This window comes from Coloeus monedula (genome assembly GCF_965178545.1).
Source record: "Coloeus monedula genome assembly, chromosome: 5".
Lineage (NCBI taxonomy): Eukaryota > Metazoa > Chordata > Aves > Passeriformes > Corvidae > Coloeus > Coloeus monedula.
Genome location: NC_138785.1, coordinates 51,282,415 through 51,307,768, shown reverse-complemented (window position 1 = coordinate 51,307,768; position 25,354 = coordinate 51,282,415). Strand labels below are relative to the sequence as shown.

Sequence of the window (25,354 nt, the reverse complement as noted above, 5' to 3'; positions counted from 1 at the left end):
CATCAAAAGAAATCTTTATGTTCAGTGCAAACCTCTGTTTATCCAGCTGCTGCACACGTTGGATGATGACTAGTGCAAAAGAATGAACTAGTGAAAGACGCAAGATTTCTTTAGCAGTCTTCAAGCAGCAGAGCAGGGCATTCAGTCTGTGAGCTTCAGAATCTGAGAGATGAGACCAAGCATCCTTGTGTGAGCTGGATTGTGGAGTTTTGCAACAAAGACTTTGGACTGTCCAACTACATTGGCCTGCTTGGTCATTTTTACCATTCTTTGGTAATGTAATCATCTTCATGTAAAAATTTTCTAGAGGTTGTGATTCTCCACTCCTCTCTAATGTGAATCAGCACCAAAACATATGAAATCAGAGGGAATGTGGTGCCTACTATAATCTGTTTTGATAAAACATAAAAGTGATTTCACACTTTTGTGTGTAAACTAATCCACAACTGATCATTTATGATTTCATATACAACTGATCCACAGTGATGTCATATACTGATTTTTGTTTGCTACAGAATGGGACATAAAATGCATTGAAGGTATGTACTTTGTCAGCTGTTCTACTGCCTTTTGCCTGAAGGACAGCTTTGTTTTTTGTGACTAGTAAAGCATTTGAAGTTCATTATTTGTGCACACCATTTCTTTTACCTAAAGCCTAAAATCAACTCTTAGAGTTGCCTGTAGCAGAATTTGTCTGAAACGCCTGTTCTAAGAAACATAGATATCTAAGATCTGGCAATCCAGCTTGTGTTTTCACATCATCTTTCAAGTAACACTTTTGTCCTTCAAGGAGCAAAACAGCTGTAGAATTGAGGATTTCTTTGGTAGCTCATACTTACTTTTCTAAATATCTAAACTACCTGTTCTAGACATGGGCTGTCCACTTGGCATTTTGGAGCAAGTCTTGGAAATGTGTGCTTATTTCAGACATTTTTTCTTATAATTACAAGCACTTCATACAGAAGTAATTTGGGAGGCCATGTGTTTGTATGTAGGAGCTGCTCTCAAAGGCCCTACAAAGAATTAATCATTTCCCTAATTTAGCTTGTGGGTTTTAGAGCTTATCAAATTTCTTGCAGTTGTTAGGGCTTATTGAATACTTCAGATTTCTGTGTGCAAATTCTGCCATGGTTCAAACAAGATCTACCAATATTAACTTCTAATGAACATTCTAATATGGGTGTTACATTCATAAGAGGCCTTTAAATTTAAATTTAATATTTCTACATAACTTGCATTGCAGTATTAAAAAAATAGAGTGAATTTGAAGGTGAGCACTCATAAATTGGTGTTAGTATTTAGTCTGCCTCTCTGGACTCACTTCTAAGATGCAGCATAAATTGTGATCTTTACCTATATAATCATAGGCTCTCCTTATCCAGCAGTCTTTTTCAATGTATAAGGTGCATAGAGCTAGGGCAGCTGGTCAGTACTGATCTTTATTTGGTGCGTGTATTCACTTCAGGATTATTGCATAATATCTAAACACGTTGCTGAAAACAGCTTTGTTAATTTATTGTTTTGAGTTTTCATCCTTGTCTTTTTTATTATATTTCAATACCCCTGAGCAGTTATGTGAGTTCAGATAGGAGAAAAATAACTACTTACCTTGTATTGGTCCTATTCTTAGCTCATCTAACCTGTTAAACCTTCCTCTGCAGTGGGGTTGACTGTGCTTCACAACCTAAAGCCCGTGTCTGTCTTCATTCACTTCTGGAGAACCTAATCCCAGCACAAGTGTATTCAGCCTTGAGATACTACCAACAAAAACCAGTGTGTTCCAGTTCAGAGTTTGCATAGGTGTACAGAAAGGCACTGCACAAATTCATGGGTCTACAGTGGTTGTGAGAGGAAACTTGCTATATATGGATGTGGCCAAAATATTGGCTGCTGTCAGCACTAGGATAGTTTTTGTGAAGAGACCTCATTATGCAGGACTAGAGAGGATGAAACACTCAACACATATTTTAAACACATATCAGTCACTGCATCTACAACTGTGCCTGTTCCTGTGTCAGTGTCGTCCTTTGATTTAAAATAACACTCCTGGTTCCAAATGCACCTTGTTGTTTAAAAATCATGTAACTGGACTGTCTCAAGAGCAGGAGGTTGAATGAGTTAAGAGCGGAAACAATTTCTCTGGGTGAGCTGGTAGTTAGTCCTGCCTTGGGAATCTTTTGATAAGGAATGAGGGGAAAAAAAAAAAAAGAGTACAAAACAGAACTCATGAGTGTATGTATAATTATTACAGTATAATGTATTCCATGGAGGAAGAGGTGGTGTCTCGGCCTCAGGCTCACTGGAGCATTATTAACACAGGTTGTAATGGGAAACCAGAAATGGGCCATCTCTGAAATAGAATTGAAAATAGACTGCTATCAAAGACTTCATGTATATGTAAAAAATTGATTACATACCCAATTCCAATTCAGAATATATTTTCATTTCTTCTGAAGTTATCCTTCAAGAGTATTTGCTTTTCAGTTTATCTTGCTCATGGATACCAACCCCTTCATTTCCTGGCTCTTCATACAGCAAGACTTTTCAACAGCTAGTGAACTGGCTTTTGAATTGTTGGGGGGTGAAGTTATCTTTGTCTTTATGTTTACTTGTAATCAGCATGAATTGTAAAGAACAGTATTTATTGCCTTGCAACTGTGCTTTTGTCTATTAATAGGCTGAAGCTCATATGTGTGGTTGGCAACTCGTTTCCCTAGTAGGCAGGCTGCTTCCTGAGGTGATGAGCCAATTTACTGTTAGTGTGGATAAGAAACACCTGTCTGAAGCTCTGTCCAGGGAAGCTGTGTGGAAGACCTGCTTCTTAAGAGGTTAATGATCTGGAATTTCACACATAATGCAAAATTCTTGTTCTGTATGCATTCTCTGTGAATCTTCTCACTGATCACAAAAAATTTTTGTTTGGCGTGCTAGAATGGTCATAAATTAACATACCCCGTTCTTTTAATTGGAGAAAAATGAATGAAGTAGTTGGTGCTACATGCCAAATGACAGAATTTATATAGGAAGTATAATTTGTCCTTTATATGCATCAACAGAGTTGTAGTGTTAACACGTGATACAAAATGAGGCTGATAATACTCAGAATCAATTCCATTATTTTACAGACTACTAGTTTTAGATGACATCCTTACCTGAGATATGTTCAGTGTTTACCTTGCAAGCTAAAGCAGGTGTAGACAATTGACTTTGCCTGACAGAAGGATGGGACTGAGAGCTTGATGAGAATGATGGTGTTTCTTTAGCATTCTTCCAGCAGAACAGCCTGAATGCAGAAGAAAAGAGCAACACATTCCACCCTCCACCTCCAGTCTGTGTGGTGAAGGGAAGAGTTAGTCATTAGTAAAAGGGCATCCTCTTAGTGTGAAGTACCGCAGATTTTTAAGATCAAGACACTAGTCTTTCCCATGTTGACAAGACCAGCTTACATTCACTAGTAAGTTATTATTAGGGGCAATTAATTTCATAAATAAAGGAAGCTCAGAAGGATGAAAACACACACAGACATACAAAGCATAGCTTTAGTCATTTTATACTGCTGCTGCTGATTCCTAGGTAAACATCTCTGCATCCTGGTAAAATCCTCTAATCCTTTTACTGTTGCTCTGTAGTGTGAAAAGTAGGTTGAAGGTTCCAGAGTACATTTTACTACATTGCCTTCTAAATAAAACACTTTGGAGAATCCAGCCTAGGCAGGCTGAGGTACTGCCAGACAATATGAAATTTAGAAATCTTTTGTACTGACCCTCAAGTAACAGAACAAAAGGATGCTGGTGACATACCAGTTACGTAAAATTGTTCACAAAATATACAATCTACTGACCTGATAGTATGACAAGAGGGTGCAAAGATATTTCTTTTTGGCTTGGCATTGGAAATCTCCCTGTGACTTCCATGGTCTGCAGCTGAATACTCGGTGGGCCTTTGTTAAGGATCTCTGTCTGTTTTATCAGACAGCCACCTTCATGAATCTGGGAAAGCTAGCACTAAATGAATGGGAGTGAAGTAAATGCTGGTTTGGCTTCAGGTAATATTTAGGGTATCATAACTAAGTGGAAAATATTGGTGAGAAATAAAATTAAATAAAAACCCTAAAACTCACCATTTAAGATGGAGAGAATAGGACTGAGAACACTTGAATGAATATGAATTATTTTGTCTTTAGGGCGGAGGAATTAGTTGTCTATTTGGGATGAACAAAATAATAAGATTTTCATGAACAAAGGCAATGAAAATGTAGATATTTGTCTTTATGTGCTTGGATTTTGTCTGACATGGAATAAACAGAATGCATTAGTGAACATTTTCTGAAGGATAAGTAAAAGAGGAAAGTGCATAGGTTTGCTTGTTGCATTGTTGGGTTTTTGTTAATAATCTACTTTGGACCAAGATTGTCATGTGAAAAACATGGATATCTGATGTATTTGACAGCTAAACAGATATTCTTCCATTTTCATTTGTACTACATGGAGCAATTCTGCTATCTTACTATTCTTCCACTGGGACAAATAGCGAGTCATTCAGATATACATGGTAAACACTTCATATCTCCCAAAAGTAGTTGTATCTGCTTTAGTAAATTGAAAGTTATGGGCTTGAATAGAGGGGTAAAGTAGCCACCAGAACTTTTTGCAGAGTTCATTGGTCATATAAGACATTGAGGGAGAGATAAGAATTGCATGAGATACAAAAAGAGTAACTTGGCCTTTTTTTCTTTTTTTTTTTTAACCTATTTTTGTATATCTTTTACAAGTAAACTGGCAAGAGTATATACAAGTGTAAGAACTGTTCTCCCTTACCATGGGAGTTTGCAGCACAAGGTTTTTAAGACTCCAGCTGGAAGCACAGACTAGCTAAGTTCAACTTCTAAAGGTGTATAAGGGATAGGTAGGAAGCTACAGCAGTTTGTATGTACCTCGGTTTTTAAAATCTGCTTTCAGAAGGACCATTTTAGATGCTGTTCCTGAACAGGTAGGTCTCAAAGCTAAACTTCAGTTAACTCCAGTCCAGAGTTTTTGAGGAAGACACCCCTCCGTGCTCCTGTGTGTGGTTCTGGATGGCTGGTGAGCTGGTCCTTTGTCCTTGGGGTGGCAGGGCTGGCAGGAGGAGAAGGGGTGGGGGAGTTTCTCTGAGTGCGCAGGTGCGGAGGCAGCTCCTTGGGGCTGGTGGGAAAGCAGGAACTGGTGCTCAGCTCCAGCACTCCCATGACAACTCCTTCATGTCAGTCCCCCGCTTGCTGTGGAGATCCTGTCCTTTCATTAGATGTGGAGCCTGGAGATGGGTTTTGTCCTTTGGCCTGCAGACCCTGGCCTGTGTACTGTGTGATGTGGATGATGTTTCTTTCCTAGGCTGGATCAAGTGCCTTTTACTGTTCCTTGTCTTGCTGTCAGCATAAAGCACTCTCTTCCAGGCTCTCAAGGTTGTTTTTCTTCATTGGCCAACAATTGACCATCAGTAAGTTGTGAACAGTCCTGGGGTGTCTGTGGTCAACCTGTGCCCACATTTCAGGGCTTCTGCTGTTTCCCTGTTGGTAACCAACCCAACAGGCCAGAACCGGGGTGCTGCAAAGGCAGCACAAGGCACAGTTAGCATCAGGCATGTGGCCTCTTATTAGTGATGGCAGCATGATTTTATGGCACCACTAGGAAATTCAAGGGTGTGCTGATCCTCTGGACCTCCTAAATTTTCATAGCATACTGTTTGGGGGTTTTTTGGTTGTTGGTTTGTTGGTGTTTTGTTGGTTTTTTTTTTTTAAACCTGTAAAGTCCTGTGTTATGCAAATGGACTTCCATAGATGATGCATTCTGCTGTATCATCTATTCATTTGTAGTGTTTCAAAGCTCAAGGAGTTTTGGGGGTGTTTTTTCATGCTGTAGTAGAAATGTGTGAGTTTTGATCCCGTGGCTTAGTGGCCTTGGCATTTTGCTGATAGCTGTCTTTGCATGTAACACTTGGTTTAGATGGCTGCTGGTTTTTCATTCACACATATAGCAGACTATATTACTGCATAACAGGAATTTTTTATAAAAAAGGTCATTTCATTCAGGGTGAGATTTTCAAGTATAATAGAAGTCAGTTCTTAACAGAGTCCATAATAAATCCATATCTAATGTTCATACCGAAAGAGGCTGTTTATTGGTTTCCATTTCATTGAACAAGAAAGGAATCATGGTCTTCAGTGGCCTGTGCTTGCAGTGCATCCTTCTGTGGTCTCCTTCAAAGACAGCATAAAGTGATTTCAGGCTATTCTGCATCAGTGTGGGGTTTTTAGGTTGATAAAACAAAGCATCAATATATGTCAGAGCTAGTTCCCTGAGAGTACAGAAGCTTAGAGCAGAATTACAGAAAAAGTTGCTTAACTTATTTCTTTATGTTTATTATTTTTGGAGTGCTTTTCTTTGGATTTACTAAGGGAAGAATGACCACTGCTGTTGAGGGGTGTTCTTGGCAATGGTTAATGTCAAAATATTTGAATATTATGGAATTTTATTTTAAATAAACTTCAAATATTTTGAATTTCAGATGTTTGATTCAACTTTGAGACAGAAATTATTTGGCCTCTAAGGGCCTTTCCAAACATCAGGGATTTTTTTCCCGTGGAGCCTTTAAATGACACAAGTGGCCATCTGGGAATAATGCAAGATAAAGCAATATTGCCATGATAGTGGAGGAGGAAACGCTTATATTAATGTTCTTTTTTACTCCTTGGAATAGAATTTACTTCAAAAGGTAATGTGCAGATTGCCATTATTTCTCTTGGTTCCAGCTTAGTGCATCTTGAGTAACAGTTTAACCAGAATATTCTCTGTTTTCAGACACAGTAGGATAAATAAGATGCTGTAGTCAGCTGTGACTTGGTCTAAGAATCTACTGAATTGAATTCTGTATAGTTTTCTGAAGGAAAAGTAGTAGTGCAGAAGGTGAGATTTGTTCTGGGAGGAGAGAGGAAGAAAAATGTGAGGAAAAAAGCTGGTTAGTGGTATCTCTGGTTTGAGAAGTAGAGAACAGCTCATCTCTAGAGAGAGTAACTGAGGTGGCAAATACAAATTGGTACATGACATGTTTTTCATGCTGTTTTTATGCCTGATTTTTAGCTGCACAACTAGTGGGAGCTCCAGGAACTGAGAGTAGTTTGTTTTAAACCATAGTTTGATTTCTTAAAACAAAATGATCACTGTAGTCTATGTAGGGAAAGAAATTTTAGCTTTTAACTGTAGAGAAAGCTTTCTATTTGTTTCTGTAGTTTTAGGGAACTTCCAAATAAATACTCAATTTTCAGAAGTGACTTTATTTTTAATTAATAACACATTTGAGGAGATTTGGCATTTGTTTTTACAGAACTATTAGTCCAAGGTTCCTACATTCCTTTCTTTGTGTTTTCTGCTTAGTCTGACAGATTTTACAGGTTATTTTGTTGTCAAGAGTGCCTTCATCTCTATAACAAGCGCTTATAACTGCAGATTGGGTGGCCTGATTTGTGTAAAGTAACTGTACTACATGAGAGACTGGTCCAGAAAAAGAATTAGATTTTAAAAGCTGGTGAGAGGTGTGTTGTTTTGTTAAACAATATGCTGATTAAATAGCTAACCTCAAATACAATATTAAAAAAAAAAAAAAAACCAACAAAAAGATGTCCCCATGCAAAGAGATTGAAACTCCTGGCCAAGCTGGGTTTGTGTAATGCAATAGATATAGATATATTGAGATTTTTGTCTAACCAAACCACTTGTGGCTGAGATGCTAACTGGACCTGGATACCCATGTCTTAGGCATCGTAACTCCAGGGGAACTTGCTTGGCTGTAATGTTTGCCCTCCTCCTGCTGAATTCCAGTTGTCTCTAGGATTCCTTGATTACCTCACAGTCAGGCTGGGAGTGGCTGCAAAGTTCCTTTTAGCATTTGGTGGTGGCATTGGGAAGGGGAGCACTGACAGGAGCTGATGGTGTGGGAGGTGGCGTAACAGGGGCTCAGGGAGATGTCCAGCAGAGCTCTGGGTGGTGCTGGGCTGGTCTGGCAGTGGCTGAGGGAGCTGCTGGAATGTGGGTTTGGGCTTAGAGTGTCACAGGGAATTGCATTTCTGGACTTTTGGATCAGATAACTGTTTTTATCTCATGCCTTGGTCCTATGAGTAACAAGGGTATGGGAGGGGGGATGACCTCTCCAGAGCTCACGTATATTTGGTGTGGCTTTGTGTAGTTCAGAAGTTGCACAGCTGGATGTTTCTAAACTTTTAGTTTTAGCAAAGAGTTCATTTTTGCTCTCTGTCCCAATAGCAAAAGGACTGAATTTTGAGCCCAGTAGGAAATGTGGCAAATGTTTTAATTGCTGGAAGCAGTGTTTTGATCTGAATTTCATAGATATATGTGTTCAACAAGCCTGACCTTTGGCTGAGTTTCGTTTTGGGTTTTTTTCTGAAGAAGAGTTAGATATTTAAAACCTATTAGCTCCTTTACAAAAATAAATTAAACTCTTACAGAGAATTTTGAGATGAAACTTTGCCATCTGTTCATTGAATCAAATGAATATTAAAAAATTCCTAGGTAAACCACAAATAGTTATATGTGAAATACTAGAAAGAAAAGCAGCTGAAATGTTTCCAAACACATTTTTAAAATTTAAATTTGTTTTTATTTTGCAGCTTCCTTCAAAAATCTTCAGTACAGGTTATGTTCAATGTTCAAAACCAGTTAAGTTCTTCAGACTTTTAAAATTTGCTACGTGGTTTTTAAAGATTTAGTGAATATAACAGTAGAATTAAACGTTTGTAATTTACTTAGCACAGCTTAGATGTGGCAACCACTGGTAGTGGTGAGACTGAAGTTTCTGATTCAAGTCAGCTGCCCACCGTGGTACATCAGGGCCTGTTTAGTCACACACATGGCACACATGGACACGAGCCGCACACGGTTGGTTTGTTAGCAGCGTAACCTCGGGCTTTGCTAACACGTACAGATACTCTGCAGACAGACATCTTGGAATGGGCTGGGAAACCGTCACCCTTTCGCTTTCCACTTCCTCTCCTTTCTCACACCCTCAGCCTTCATGCTGGGAGGCTCTGCCAATATTTCTCAGCTCTCTCTTAGTCTCTGGGGTTGCAGTCAGCCTAAGATCTGGCAGGTTTATTGCTGATGTTTCTTTTTGCAAGCTAATTGCAAACAGCCTCATTAATATCTTGTTTGGTGAGTATGTCAAATTGCTGTTTTTTTTTTATTCTGAAAGGTACTGGTTCAGAGTCCTTTTTTAGGGGCTGATCTCCCAGCATTAAGGTGACTTTGAGCAGAGATTCAGGTTGTGGGGTGTTCCTGGGAATCTGGAAATAGTTCTGACTTCTAAAGTATGAGAAAAAAATGTTTTAGTGGTATTTGTTTGTGCTAATGCTGCAGTCAGCACACACCTTGTTTTGTTTACTAAGTATCTTCTGATGACTGCAGATGTTGTTTGTTTTGATTGTGAGACATGTAAGTGTTGGTCCCTGGGAGGTTGCTCTGTGAATTTGCAAACTGATAAAACCTGTAAAATGTGGTAGTTGTAGAGATAATCTTGTCTGCTGAATTGTTAGTTGTATTTAGCTGATGAATGAATGCAAATCAGCAATATGAAGACTTAAAAGCCTTTTATATACATAGATATAAAAATGATTGTTGATAGACTTTTGTTCATAAGACCATCGAGAAATTGTGTAAGATCTAACAATACTTGGAGAAAAACAGCTGTTTATAATAAAGTGGATATAATCAGGAAAGCCTTTGTTTGATTTTTCCCATCTGGTCACTTCTTTTACTACAAGGGGAAGGAACAAAGGGGTTTGTTTATTTTAGGGCATTTGAAAGAAGCAGCAAATCTCAACCTTCTTGCCCTGCGTGGGAGTTATTAGCTGCAGAGGTAGCACCTTCTCTAACTCTGGTACAGAAATGGTCTGCAAATAGCTGAACTGGTCAAGGCACAGTTGAGAACAGAATGGCTTAGTTTTCACTAATCTTAATGGAAGTTGGGATAGTTGTTATTACCTTGGGATCAAATACCACATGTCTAACTCAAAATTAATGAGAAACCAAACTGGAAGCTCGAGGGATATTTATCTAGACATTAGTTTTCTCTCCTGAGTGGAAATACTTCTTTTCTATTCTTGGAGTAGAAAACTGGATAAAGTAGAGGAAATGCATTACTATGACTATAATAACAAGTGAAATGATTAAAAATGGTACATGAGTGGCAAAGCAAACTGGAGGGGTTTGAAGAGGGTCACAGCAATGTTGGTAAAGGGATCATGAGTTAGCATTAGGAATAGATTGAAATAAGCTTTGCGTTTTCAGTTTTGGTTTTATCTCCTCCACACAGTGTTGTGACAGCTCATCTAAATGCATCAGTTTGGATTTCTGGTCTTTCTGTTTTCTGGGTCTTTCCTCATTATCCACATGGGTTTATTTCATAAGAATAAATCACAAGAGTAATGGGTGCTACACAGCACCCATGATCATGTGGCTCACTGACTTTCCCTGGACAAGTCTGGAAAAAGACCTTGCCTTTCACCTTAGTAAGCACCTCTGCTCAGCTTTGCAAAGGTTATCTTGTGAAATGTTATAGAAGACACAAATGGCAGGTCTGTGCATCTAGACACAGTGGCCTGCTTCTACATACAAGGTCTGCAAAAGACATCACTGTCTGTTGATGATGTAGCAAGGGATAGTATATTTGTTATTTAATTTGCCTGTTTAATTTTACAGTGGCATTCCATCTTCCCCTGCTATCTGAAGCAGAAAAGCCACTAAACTGTGAAAATACAATATCATTTAATCTGAAGTTTGTGTCTAGAGAATCCTGCTTCAGTTGCTGTAACAAGTGGGCAAAATGGGTCTTGTTGGACGGAGTTAAACTGGAGAGGAAGTGGGACAAAATGGCATAACTGAATCATGGAGAGACTGTGCTTCTGTGAAATGGCTCAAGAGACAGCTCAGACCTAGGTAGAGGGGTGCTGAACAGTGTTCAAAACCCGCTTCAGATGTCTAAATGTGCATTTACATTTGCTGTCTGGTTTAAATTGTAAACCCAGCTACGTAAATACAGAGTTTTAAAGCAGCATATCTGGTTTTAACCCAGTAACCAAAGACCACAAAGTAATTTAACTTTTATTAGTCTTGGAAAAAATTCGAATACTTGCTGGCTTGTGGTTTGGATGTGAAACATACAAAAATAGTGTTATTTTTTCTGATGTCAAATCTGTTTTTTTCATATTAGTAGACATCCAATTTTGTTCCATTATATAATGATTCTTCAGACAGACAGTAAGAGACAATTAGCTCTCGAGACATAAGTTTATTTAACTTGAAAATTTTGTACCAACGCAAATGCCTTTGCATTATATGGTGTCAGCTCATCAAGATAAAAATGAAATCACTTGAATTGAGGCCTCTTCTTATGTTGCTAGAGTTTGTATGAACATGGGATTTCTAACTTTTGGAGACAGCAGCTGTGCTTTTCTGCAGGAGTTAGCCCGCATCAAGTGGACTTATGTGTAGCTCCTAATGCATAAAGTACTTTCTGTCTGCAGCTTTATTTTTATCCTCATGTGTCTTTTATTTTTGCCCAAGTTAAAGCTTTGAGAAACCAGAGAAATTCATCAGACTTAATCTGAAAGTGATATGTGCAAAATGTATGGGATGCAAAGCTATGCAATTAAGGCATCTAGCACTGGTTGCCCTTCTCTTCCTTCTGCTCCCTTGCCTCTGTCTTCCACCAAGTTTTGAGGCAGCAGGAAAATTAACTTTCTCTCTTTTAACATAAAAATATCTTGTTTTCTTGCAGAGCAGTAAAAATCAGTGGTGTTCTGGAAGGTATAGAATGACCAGTATAAACAAGTATCACTTCAAGGTAGTTGGGAGAAATTTTCTATCAGTTTTTTAAAATGTGGAGTCAGAGTGCAGAGTATGCAAAACACTACAAAAGCACTGGACTTAAAATTATTTGGCCAGCTTTGCAGGGTATGGTAAAAACAGATGGTTGGAGAATGTGCTGATATTCCTGTGTTGGCTAAAATGAGCCAGCTCATACTCAGATACCTGGTACCTATCATCATGTACAAAACCAGCAATGGTAGGCTTGATACCAGAATACAAATTAGCTTTAAGACAGACTAACTGGCATAGTTAAATCATGTGGTGGTCGCAAATGTCTCAGCAGATCAGTCTTGGCAAAATAACACTGAGTTTCCAGCAGCGTCTCCAACTCCATATAAACCTTTTTATATTCTGCTGAGCCCCTAGTCATGGAGTGAAAAATGAGTAAACATTCAGGAATTGGATTGACTATTAAGGTGAAACTGTCCACATTTCAGGGAGGTGTCAATGATGCTTTCATAGCAAATAAACCTGTGTCAGTTTCTTTTTTGTGTTTTTCCTTTCCTTTTTCCCCCCTCTCATGGGAAGTCTTAAACGCTTGCCCTTAATTCCAGATGACAGGTTGTTATCAAACAGCTGTTCCTGGTAGCTTGCTGTAGGTGACTGCTTCTTCCAGCCTAAGCTGGGCAATATTTAGCACAAGAGGTTTAGAATTTGGACCTAATAAAGTCAGCTGATTGCAAGAGACACTTTTAATTTTAGCCAGAGAAAGAAGCTTTGGGTTCTTCCTGAGCTTTCCCTTTTAAAACATCACAGGGGTTATCTTAGGTTTTAATATGGCCTTGGTGCACTTGCAGACAGACAGTATGAGCATGTGAACTCAACAACAGAGCTCATGCTGTCATGCAGGTATGTCATCACATTAAAAAACAACAGGAGAGAAATACAGTTCCTGTAAGTGAATGCCCTCTCAAAAGAGTGTTGTGGTTGATACACAGAATATCTGGATTATTTAAGTAAATTGTAGGGTTTGTTTGATTTTTCTGTTTCCCTTTGTGTGTAATTTTGTGTATAATTTTGCTTGTAGATTAGGCAGGTATTCTTGTTCTGACAGTTCTGGTTCATTTTCCAGTCTGTATGACAGCAGTGTTCTTCCGTGGTTGCATGTACAACATTCGTGATGAGTGCTACATAACATTGTCAGTACTATATGCTTTTACAAAGGAACAGAGAAAGTTGATCATACATATTTGCCTTTAATTTAATCTATTTGCATAATGTGGGAAATTTGAAAACAACCTATTTAGGAAAGTAACTTAAAGAAAATATTTCCCTTTCTTATATAGTTGTATCATTAATTAATGATGAGTTTCAAGATCTGTGGATTTTTTTTATTTATTTCAAATCAGAAGGGGGTTTCTGAGTGTACACGAGTGTCAGCAGGTACATGGAAAACCGATGTGCTGATAAAGGACTTCGCTCAATCATACTTTTTCCTCTCATTTTGACATCTGAAAATTGTAAATTAACTAATTCTTAAAAGTGTTTTACAATCCAACACTGATGATATTTAAATATGCTTTTCAATGTTGATTCCTGCCAGTGCTCCATGTTTAATGTGGCATTTGAGTTGTACTCTTGACATTAGTAGGGTAGTCTGGATTTGGTAAGGAAGAGGGAATATGTCCTTGGGACAGGTCTGATTCTGTCAGGGAAGTGGCTGACTGAAAAGATTTCTTGGAATTGTAGAAATGTAGCAAATGTTTTGAAACTTGAAGTTCATATTGTTTAGATTGGAAATGTTAAGCATATTTTTAATAGTCTCCTTTTCTACTATTAAAGCATTATGGTGAAATAATTACTTTCCATCCATTTTAGATCTTATGTGATTTCCACTATGAGTAAAAATAAAAGTAACAAAAGTAGTTAAAATAATTGTCAGGGGATTTTTCTTTTCAGGAATTTATTTTCTACAAGGCTAAATTGCTAAATTTTGTAGAAGGCAAATTTCTTTTATTGCTCTGACTATATTTGAACAAGATACTTAATCTAATTGTTCCTAGTATTTGTTTCACCCAGCAATAAACAGGGCAGAGAATGAGTGCCAGTGCAGCTCATTGATGTGATAATGAGAGGTGTTCATTCTGTGTCTTGCGTCCTGGTCAGGTCTGTCATGTCTTCAGAGCTGCTGCTTCTGGAACTGTCGGGGCTGGTGTGCTGCATAATGGATGAGCCTGAACTGATGGAGGCAGCAGGTGCTCTAGTAATAGAAAAGAGCAGTGTTTATTATTGTTGTATGCATCATCAATCCTCCTTCCTTTCTCCCTCTGCTTTCTGTGTCCTCTAAACAAAGGCTCCCTATATCTGCAGCAGCAGGGGAGAAAAGAGCAACAACTTACCCTGAGTAACATTACTGGTTTTTGACTCAGGGACAGCCTTGTAAATAGGTCTTGATTTGATGCTCTGGATCTGTGAGTGGCATGTTTATCATTGCAGGGAACAACAGTATTGATTTATGGATTCTGTTTAGCAGAAAACTCTTACTGGTTACTATGAGTAACTGCCCTATTCCAGCTAAATCAGATGAATGAAAAATGGCTTTCAATCTAGAGCTCACAATGCATTGCAAGATCCCTAGCTCCTATGGGAGCAATCTGTTGAAAGATATGTCTAAACATTCTTTAATTGGGGAAAATTGTGATTTTTGGGAGAAGGAGAGAGAAGTAAACAGAGGTTCTTATTTCTGTTTAAGATGCTGACTGCTCTTGAAAGTGTCTTTTCAAGAGTAAGCTGTGGTTTGAAATCTTACAGAAGTACTTCCTTTTCTATTTATAGGCAGTCAAATCTATGATCATCTCATGTCCACTTGCTCTAAGACATCAGTCGATTCTTGATATTCTGCAGTGTTCCCTGTGTCTGCAGTATTAATGGCAGTCAGTATTCCCTTTTGCAGGGCTGTTGCTCATCCTTCAGGATCTGGGTCGAAGGAGTCATGGAGAAGAGTTGGGGAGAACAGAAAACCAGTTTAATCCAGTAGAGGCTGCAGTGGGCTTTCTATCTGCTTGTAATGTCATCATAATTTAGAGAGAAATAGTTGTTCTCTTTCACCATACCTTCTTATTTAGTTTCTGGTGGTTTTATTGCTTATGGCAGCGTTCTTTTTGTGGCTGTGTTGTGTTTTAATACCAGCTGGCAGCTAAGCACCGCACAGCTGCTCACTCACTCCTCCTCTCCAGGAGGATGAGGGGAAGAGAATTGGAAAGGTAAAAGTGAGAAAACTCATGGGCTGAGAAAAGAATACTTTAATAATGGAAATAAAATAATCCTGCATTGTAATGAATAGGAAAATAACAAAGAGTGATAAATAAAATCCAAGAAAGGCAAGTGTTGCAATAGAAAACAATTTCTCACCAATGACTGACCAATGCCCAGCCAGTCCCCCAGAAGCAGCTCCCCCACCAATTTTCCCTCTGGTTCTGTTGCTGAGCATGATCCAGATGGTATGGGATATCCCTTGGGTCTGTTCGGATCAGCTGTCCTGACTGTGTGCCCTCCTAAATTCCCGTGAGTCTGGTTTTATCCATGCTTGGTAGCCAAATGTTGTTTAAAAACTGGCTTAGCTGGAAAAGCACTCAGAGTGTGAATGCTTTTCCTTAACTCTGTCTCTATGGAGGCAGGGACAAAGTAGATCTACTTCCAAAGAGTTATTAATAAAGGTCTCAAAAGCATATGACTGAATTAAGGTTAGCCTCCTTTCTGCAGGAAAGTGGATAATTTTTCTTCAATCTGTGACTTTTGAAATGCACATTTTTTCCTGTTTAGAGCTACCTGCTGGTAGTTCTGTGGCGTGTTTGCAAGTGACTGCAAAACCATGGCATGCAGCCCTGTTCCTGCTGGAGAATGTGCCAGGGGAGCACCCAGAGTACAGAAGGAACATCCAAGAAGCTCACATATTACTCTCAAAAGTGTTGTGGTTTACCTCTTTCCCTTTTATTTGAAAGGAGCAAAGTTTTGCCGAGTTGTATTGATAGCAGATAGAATTATACTTTTCAGCAGTGTTTGTATGATGTGTCTTTATTCCCCATGGACAGTTTCCTGCTTTGCTTGCTCTGGGCTTCCAGGCCTTATTGTCTGGAAAATCAAGTCTTAAATGCCTTGCTGAGCTATACTTTTTTATACATATATATATATATATAATATATATATATATATATATATTTAAATTGCACAGACTGTAAATGGGACACTTTACATGTGGACTTGCCTCGAAATGACTTGATGATATTAAATTTAAAAGCTTCAAGGTAGACTGGTGCCTACTGATGCTCATCATTGGCATTTCAGAGGCTTCACAGAGACCTAAGACACTGAGTGTCATCTTTAAATGGCTGGTTAAATGTATCAATGTTTTGCTCAAGTGAACACTTAATTTCTTCAAAAAGGGAAGTTGCTGTCTCCTACCAGACGTTTTTCATTGCAAAATCTCAGTAATAGTACTGAGCTTTGGTAGTCTCTCTGACAGTGGTTAATGACAGGCTGAAGTGCTTCTAGTGCTGGGCCTCTCTAACTCGGAGCATCTCGTATTTTTGTATTCCTGTCTCTGTGCAGCTTTAAATGTGTGGAGTTTTAAAGTTGTCTGCCAAGATGCACATTTCTGGCAGAAAGCAACACACTGGTGTCAAAAACTGCTTGTCCAAGAAGTAGTGCAGTGGTCTTGTAAAATATAAATGCAGTGATTAACGTAAAGTAGGTTAAAGCAGTGTAAAGTGGGGATTAGCAAATCTAGATACTGCAGCGATCCTATCATCTCCTACAGAGCTGTTGATCTCTTCATTGCTTTGAGGGTGAGACAAGATGTTGAGCTCAACGAGGAGTCTGCTGCCTGTGTTGTGTTTTGCTCTGCCTCTGCAGCTGTAATTGACAGAGCTTTAAACACTTCTGGTTCAGGACTGTCTAAACTTTCTAAAGCTGGAGGAGAGAAAATAGAGGGTTTTATTAGCAGATGCTTCAGTTTTAACATGTAGATGATACCACATAGCATAAATTTTGGAGGAGCAGATTTTCAAGAGTATGGGATACTAAAGCTAGAAAAGGAGTCAAAGGATAAAAAATAGTCTGTTTTAATTCTCTGTTCTTTTAGAGATGGCCAGAAACCCAATTTCCTGTTCTGCTGGACAGTTGCTAATGTAATCAACCTGAGACAAAGGAAAAAATTTCTCCCGGCCTTTGCTAAAAAACATCTTTGACTTGGTGATAAAATGTGAGGCAAATAGGTATTGGTGGGACAGCTACTCTGTGTTCAGTAGCCAGAGCTTGAGTAATCTCCCTCCATCAGTACTGATTCCAGCTTCAAGAAGGATTAGTTAGGGAAAAAATAAGGGCTGAATCAACAGCTTCTGCTTTTGAGACTAGTTTCCTGTATACACTTTTCTTTCTGTATGTAACTGAAGAGGCACAGTAAAAGGCAGTGTGAATGCTTGTCTGTCCATGGAAAGCCCCAGGGAATCACACAAAAAGAGGATGAAAAATTCATAATAACTTTAATCAGCCTTTCATTTTTCAGTGAGCAGGCTGCTTGTTTAGCCTGGTTGGGTAGGAAAGTAAGACCCTGGTGTTTATGATAGTTAGTAATTGCTAGTCCTCTGGTCCTCTTCCCTTCAAAGGTGCAGGAACTGCCACTGTGCAGTGGTTCACCCTGAAGTGGGATAGGTTATGCAGTAGTAAAAGGGACAACTGAACAGGGAATGTTCTCCAGGCAGTGTAGGGAGTAAGGCCAGACTCTCCACACAGACAGGACTAGATTAAATGAGGGCCTTGGACTGAGGAGGTGTCTTCTGCTCTGTTGTACCTGTTGACTTCACATCACCTGTACTGATCCTGATCTCTGCTCCTCTGACCATCTGCATGGAGCCTTGTTTTTACAGAAAAGAGTACACAGCTAAAGAATGTGTCGTTATGGTAAGACATACCTTCCACCAAACACAACTTATTTTCCTGAAACAGTGCTTCATCCTCCTTATCCCCACTCAAGAAGAGGGATGGACACTTTACTGATAAGTCTGTGGCTAAATCCCACAATTCCCCCCTTCTTTAATTCCCATTAAAACTAAGAAAGGGATGATGTATCCCACAGTATAGGAAATACGGGATTTAAAATTTTTTTGCATTATTTTAGGGTTTTTTTAGCAATAAAAAGAACCCTAAATTGAACATGTGATTAAAAACACCCTAGGGTGGTCTGTCATGTCTGTTATCTGGTACCTCATTTCAATAACACCAGAGATAAGAATCTGGTTGTCCATAAAACAACAGTGCAATGCCAATCTACTGACTGTCAAATACAAATTGGATGTAACAGATGACCTGATGATAGGTGAGGCTTTCAGGGCATGTGCTATAGCCAAGAGAAATCTGACAGAAGTCACTTTGAAGTTCCCTTCCTGCTCTTTGCTCTCTTTCTTCACAAAATGTTCAGCCTTGAATAAAATGTTTTCTGCCCCACCCCACCCCACCCCAGAGAAAAGGCTGCAATGTCTGGCATTGCACCTGGAAATGTATACAAACAGCATTAGGGAGGGGAGATGGAAAGGAAGCTGATTTTACTCTATCGTGAAATTTTAACACTCTTTAGCAGCTTGCCAGCCAAACGGGATTATACTACCAGATGTCCTGGCAGAAATGTGCATGGCTCTGCAAGATCACAAATCCAAGCAACGTATGGCAACCCTGCATATTCAATACTACTGTTAGCAATGCAGAATTTCAGTGTGGAAAGCTCTGGTGGTGGGCAGGATTTAGCAAGGACAGAATCTTCCCAGACTTAGCTTTAAAGCCTTAGGTAGGGTAATAGCTGCTGCTGCTGCTGGTGTGTACTACTCTTTCAATATTTCTTGTGCCGTGTTTCCTAAACAGAGTACTAACCGAGGCAGTTTAACCATATAGGTGTCCATTCATAGGATCATGTCCTCATTAATCTGTGCAAAGGATCAGGAAAAAACCCCAGCTGTTGCGGTTTTTTTTAGTTGTTGCTTCCTTCATGGAAAACAAAAGGCAGTGACTAGCATCCCTTAGCAAATAAATTATTTCTTTAGTGAGGACTTAGAACTGGGCCCACCAAAGGGGTTGGGAGTGTGTTTGTATCAGTGGGTATGGTTTTCCCGTGCTGTATGTTGACACCAAACAGTCAGCTGACCCAATCAGCAGTGTGGCAGAAGGGAATTTAAAGTAAATAGGGGAGAATATATTGTTTTATTCTATTGCTGCTAGGAAAAGTGAAGATTCTATGAAGTATAAAAAGAGTGAGTCAGCTTTCTGTCTCATTAAAGAATAATATGAGGGTGAATAGTCAGAGGAAAAGAACGAAGGGGACATCAGCACATGTAGTTAACTTTGCAAATTACAGTTAAATTTAAGTGACCAGCAAGTGGAAGATCTAAAAATAATGTTAAGTGCTTTCTTTGCAGATTAATCTTGGTATCCAAGCGTGAAATCTCCCCTCATCCTCCCATATATTCTTTAATTTTTCAAGTTCTGTACCACAGAATTTCAGGTGATTATTGCTGGCCACATTAGGCATTCTGAGCTCATGCTGGTTTTGTCCTTGAGAGTAGAATTACACACTACAGATATTTAAGTTGTTTGCTCTTTTATTGATTTCAGTAGTAAATTACCTCAGTACTGTAAAGCCTTGGAAGGCTTTGAGCAGAGTGCTTGTCACCATTCAGCTTTTCTGGAAGACAGGTGTGTTAGACCAGTGGTTGTTGCCCCTGGAAAAATCCATTCATGCAGTCTTCAAGTTTCTCTGTACTAAATGAGCTAGCTTCCTAATATTTGTAATAAAACTGTTAAAGGAGTGGTTTACATTGCTATGATTTTAGCAATTTAAATCCCTCTGTGACATAAGAGAGAGGGAACTCATACGTAAATGGTGTGTTGTGTCCACTTTTGCAGACAGAGACATCTCATGATCCACACGTGGCTGAACCAGGAGCCAGTGAAGGGTGGCCAGGTTCCATTGCACTGTCATAGCAATGTGGTGCAATTCTGGGCTGCAAAGGTGAAGCTGGCTTTAACTGGTTAGGGTTGTTTAGTTCAGAAATCTCTTGCCTATGCTATAGGAAAATGGAATTTAACTTGCATATTCATCTTATTAGCTCAGATTACAACTCAGAAACAGGGAAGTAGGAATTCATTACTTTAGAGGAGCCAAATCCTGATGCCCTAAAACCTGTCATGCTTCTTTTGGTGGTTTGTGTTCCCTGTACAACCCTGTTTGTGTTGCTTGTACAATCCAATGCTTTCTATACACATACCTGATTATTGCAGTTTAAGCTGTACTTTTATAACTCCCTAGTTAAGTAGCAGGGCATGATTTTTTCATTTAAGTAAAAAAATTATTTAGGGAAAAATAATGGCTGCACAAAATGGAGAGGCAGCATACTCACATACAAAGAAATGAACAGTTTATGAAACTCTTTGAAAATCTTTCTCTCTTTATTGTCATGCTTCATAAGCTCTCAAAAATGCGTAATGAGAAACAAAGACCTCTCTTTGCTGTGTCTCTAATTTTTTTCACTGCATAACATGGCATTTTCAGATGTGCACATAGAAAATGAAACTAAGTATTTTCATTGTGTTATCCCTGATGACCAAGTGTTTATTCAACTACTTATATCTTGTTGGCCTAGATAAATTTCACCTGAGGCCAGCATCTGTTCACTAATTTGTCACCTTTTCCTTTTCATGCCCTAAGCTGTTTTGACATGAGAGGCTTTGCAAGCTCCATCTCAGGAAGCACCAGCAGCAATATAAAATGCAAGGAAAACAATGTAAACTGAAGCTTTGTGAAAATAAAGTTGTATAATATGGCACTGGTTAGTGGCTGGATGGCAGCCATCCTTGATGACATAAATTTAGTAGCATGTGTAACTGCAAAGAAAAGAAGAGTTAATCAGCAACAATACCATATATACTACGTGTTACTGTATGCAAATATGTATTAAAGTTGTTGCCATGAAGAAGTTTTATAACTCATTTTAGATTCATTTTCTGTTGTTAAGTGACAGGGAAACTGAGAAATGCACCCGGCTCTCAAATAATTGCCCTGGTTGCGACGCTTGTAGCTTTTTACAGAGAAGAAAATATCATCCAGATGATGAATAAAAACAATGCCTTCTCACATAAATGAAGCACACAATAATAAATGATACTGTTTTGCTTCTGTTCTCTATTTTTAATTTAAAGTATGACAGGGAAATACAGCTTTTTTCCACTCAGCTTTATAGAACTTAAGAAAGACGTGGGAGGCTTTTCTACTAATCGTTAACAGGATACAGCTTGTGTTTTGTCTTTAAGGTACTTTGTTCTAACTTTGGCACTCTAGCACTGCAAGAATTACAGTGAATAGGGAGCTCTTCCATCTATCCTGCTTCCTCTTGCACTAGGTGTGCTGGTCTGTACCAGTGAGGCAGGGAGAGTGCAAGGCAGAAGATGGAGTTGTGTCTCCAAAGCATGTAAGATGTGGCACGTCTGGAAACCTGGCCTTGCAAAGAAAAGCTCTCTCAGTTAACATCTTGGGGTTTGGTATTCTCTTTTCTCCTTTCCTGAAGACAGCAGTCCAGGCTGCAGACTGCCTTGCATCTGTTCATGACTGGTTTTGTGCAGATTCAGTTCTGAACACCATTTTTCTGTAATATGAAAACTGATGGGCTAAAGATTTGTTCTTCCATTTTTCAGTTTTCTTTACCTGGTTGCAGATGAACAATTTTCCTTTTTTCCAATAAAGCCCAGCAGAAGCACTGCAAACAGTACCCTTTAGTCCTTGTGTGTCAATGTTTTCAGAGATTCATCCAGCAAACTGGAGGCTTTTGTTTCCAGAGATGGAAGATAAGCTAGAAAGAACAGACCACTGCTTATATCAATAACATGAACACAGTCCTGTGATGCGTGCAGCATTTTTGTGATACCATGGCAAATGCACCTGCTTTCATTTTTACTGGGGTTTGGGTAAAGTATGCACTTTGCTGTGTGGGGTTCTGTGTTTGCAAATATGAGAGCTCCAATCCTTTTGCTTGAAGTCCCTTTGTCTCCTCCCACTGTAGGTGTGCTGAGCAGAGGTTATCTCAGCAATGTGCACCGGGTTGGCCTGTGGGCCTGCAGTATTTGTTCATGAGGGTATGGCCCAAAGTGGCCCCTGCAGAGAGGGAGATGTAGGTGTGTGCGTACGCCAAGCAACTGAGCTCTTGTTTCCTCTGGAAAAGGTGGATCCAGCTTCTTGCTTGTCTCAATCCCTTTTTGGGTTTATCTTTGTCATTTATAATGTCATCTTCATGCTTATTTTTAGTTTCTAGCCTTTCTCTGTTGAACTGTTTTTACATTTTAATGGACTAAATCAGGAGACTTGTAGGTGATTAATGTTTTCCCTCTGCAGCTGCATCATCTAGAGTAGGCATAAACCTTGCCATGCCTCATTTACTTCCAGTTCCTTTTTAAACAGACATGCACTGTTCCTGGACCATCCTGTCTTTCCTCACCTCCTGTCAGTGTGCTGTACCTCTCACTGGACGAATTCATGTGCCAGCTGTGCATCTGTATTTCATGATTTTATTTGTGCAGTCAGAAGTTATGTATGAAACCTTCCTACATCATCAGTAATGACAGCAATACTCATGTGACAGCTTTTGGCAGGTAGATTCCTACCTGAATTGTGGTAGCAGTTTCAGTACTGCTCCCTGCTAAATAAGGGTCTTCAACAAATGCATAAGAAGTCTGATTTCCGTATCTGAGACATTTGGTGTTGAGGGGTGAAATAAGATGATTATAATTTTTCTTTAGTTTTTTCACAGAAAAAAATACTTGGAGTCAGGCTGCTATGAAGTAGCTCTTCCTATTCCTTTCTGTACTGTATTCTGTGGATGAAAAAGTCAGTTTTGATATGCTCTGCCTATAATTCATCCTAAAAGCTAATGGTTTTATTGTCATGGTTTCCCCCTGTCCCAGCAGATCAAGATTAGAGATGATTTACTATGACTAGATATAGTTTAAATAGTTAAAGGTCATTTACTACTGGCAAATTACATGTGGTTTCTTCAGAGATAGGAGTGCAACCCAGTGCCTTGTGCTACTTTATGCATTTACATAAATATGATTGTCCACTGATGCCCTTATGATACATTTTGCAGAGTATGGGACAACTTCCTTCACATTGAACAAAAAAATATGTTCATAATTTAGTGAAGGATTAAATTTTAAGCTTTGCATTTGCATTTCAATTTTTTAAAAAGTGGTTGCTCTCTGTCTAAGATTGCATAGCTACAACTAGCATTTCTGGAACTGATGCATTCACTAATCCTGTGGGAAATTTGTCAGTTTTTATAAATTGTTGTCTTTATGACAGGAAACTAGGAGGGGAAGGGTCTTATATCTGAATATAACAGCAAAGAGAAAGCAGGGACATAATGACAGATGTGTCCCCAAGTCCCTGTTCCCTATGGTTCTCTATGGTGGAAGCAACACCCAGAGCAAGGGTCTTGCTGAAGGTTTGGATGCAAGCCATGAGAGCTCTATAAGCGTCCGGTAAATGTTTTGCCTGGGTAAGGAGAAGACCTCCTGCAGGACAATTAAAACCTTTTTTTGCTTTGTATTGTTTCTGTTCAGCGCTTTCTAAACATAGAAACTATCTCTTTTGTGATGATACTAAAAAGTATTCTTTACTTTTAACTGAACATGTCTTCTGTTGAGAATGATATGAAGATGAATGGCAAGACATTGTCAACACAGTAGTAAGTCATAAACGGGGGTTCAGTCATGCTTGTAGCATCTAGGAATCCCAATCAGGCAAGATTGGGATTCCTAGAAGGTTTCCAGATGGTCCATCCCTAAGCAGCACAGACTGGCTTAAGAGCTTGTGGGACAAAGTGTACCTCCTGGTTCAAGTGTAGTTGGGGGGACTGTGAGAAGGGGCCTAATCCTTAGCTTCCACTGAGTTTGTATTCTCTCAACACTCACGGTTGAACTGCTGATGTGAAGTATCTTTTAATATGACCAGGAGTGTTGAGGCATGTGTCTGAAGGGCTATAACTCATGCCAGTGCTTTCAAATGCCTTTGCTTATTCTGTAAAGACCGTAAGTTAAGCACTAAAGCTCAAGTCCGGTACAAAATTTTTAATGTGGTGCAAAAAAAGCAATAAAAAATCATAGTTTGTCTGAATGCAATAGTTTTAAATTTCAAAGCACTATTAAGAAAACGTTTTAAAATATTCTGAAGATTACATTGTAGGTTTTGTTTTATCATTTTTTGGTTTTACTTTTAGAAAACAGTTCTTTTATAATCTGCAAATGCACTGGCAAGAGCAAATACTTTGTCCTATATGTTAAATAGCTTGATGAAACGGAAAGGAGAAATGGACATGACTTAGTCCTTTGCAAGCCTTTAAAGCTCAAGTGTTCCTTATGCAGCAGATGCTCTAACTGTATAATATTAATTGTTCTTGTAAAGTTCACTTTCTAATAGATGTCACTCTTTTGTTTCCCCCTACTCTTTTGCAGCAAGTGACAGGCAGAAGTTTTGGTGAGAAAGATTTTCGTTCCGGATTAGAAAACGGCATTCTTCTGTGTGAGTAAGTAATGCTTACAGTTTTGAGCCTTGAATACAATCTTGACTAAAGTAGAAAACAACTTTAGTTAGTATGTCAAATTTTTTATTTCCTTTTGAGAGTTTTGACATTGCACAATGGTATTTCACTGCACTATCATTTCAGTGCCAAAACTATTGTTATGGTTAGGGTTGAAATGTGGCTTAAAGAAAACAGGTTTTGTGAAGTGCTTCCCTTACTCCACCCCAGCTCCTTAGCTAAGTTATGTAAAAAAAAAAATAAATTGTGTTTGTTTTTTGGTTTCCTTTTATTTAATGTTGTTAACCACAGATTGGCAAACAGTGTTCCACACCTGCCTGTGGACGTCTCTGCTACAATGAGGCGTTTTGGACCAACTCCAAGTCTGAATGCTGTCAGGAGTTAGCCATCTGAATACCATCAATACACAGCTGCTTTAATAGTTTCTGGAAAGGTTAGACATCCTCTAAATTTGCCCAAAGGTGTGTTTCAATGATGTGTTTTGTAATTTTTGGACGAGAGACACAAGTTAGCTTTTGCGCATTTCTCTCTATGGTTCTAATAGCTAGTTTTTAGGAAGAGCCTTCCAAAACCTTGTTACAGGGTTACATGCCAAAGGTGGTGACTTCTAAGAGCAATATGGAAATGGGTCCTAATGCCCTTAGTCCTTTGAAAAACAGGTTGTCAGGCATTTGGGAGAACCTGCTGATCTGAATTGACTGTATGGACCAGTTTTTTTCCCTGGATGTGCAGGGTTGTCTCTGAAGTTGATAAAATCTGTCTTTGCACACCAGAATGATGAAGCTTGTGCAGAACTGAATCCATTTTTTTAAAGGAGATCTCCTGAATGTGTAGCTGGACAATTGCAGCTATTGGTAAAGTTTTATACTA

General features: G+C 39.0%; 1 protein-coding gene across 1 annotated transcript in view; it reads left to right on the top strand.

Annotated features, from left to right (window-relative positions):
* Window positions 1-25,354, top strand: part of LIMCH1 (LIM and calponin homology domains 1) — a 176,732-nt gene that overhangs the window by 42,364 nt on the left and 109,014 nt on the right. Inside the window, exon 2 of the mRNA XM_082281829.1 lies at window positions 24,399-24,469. Coding sequence (XP_082137955.1) covers window positions 24,399-24,469 — 71 coding nt within the window. The remainder of the gene's footprint in view (window positions 1-24,398; window positions 24,470-25,354) is intronic.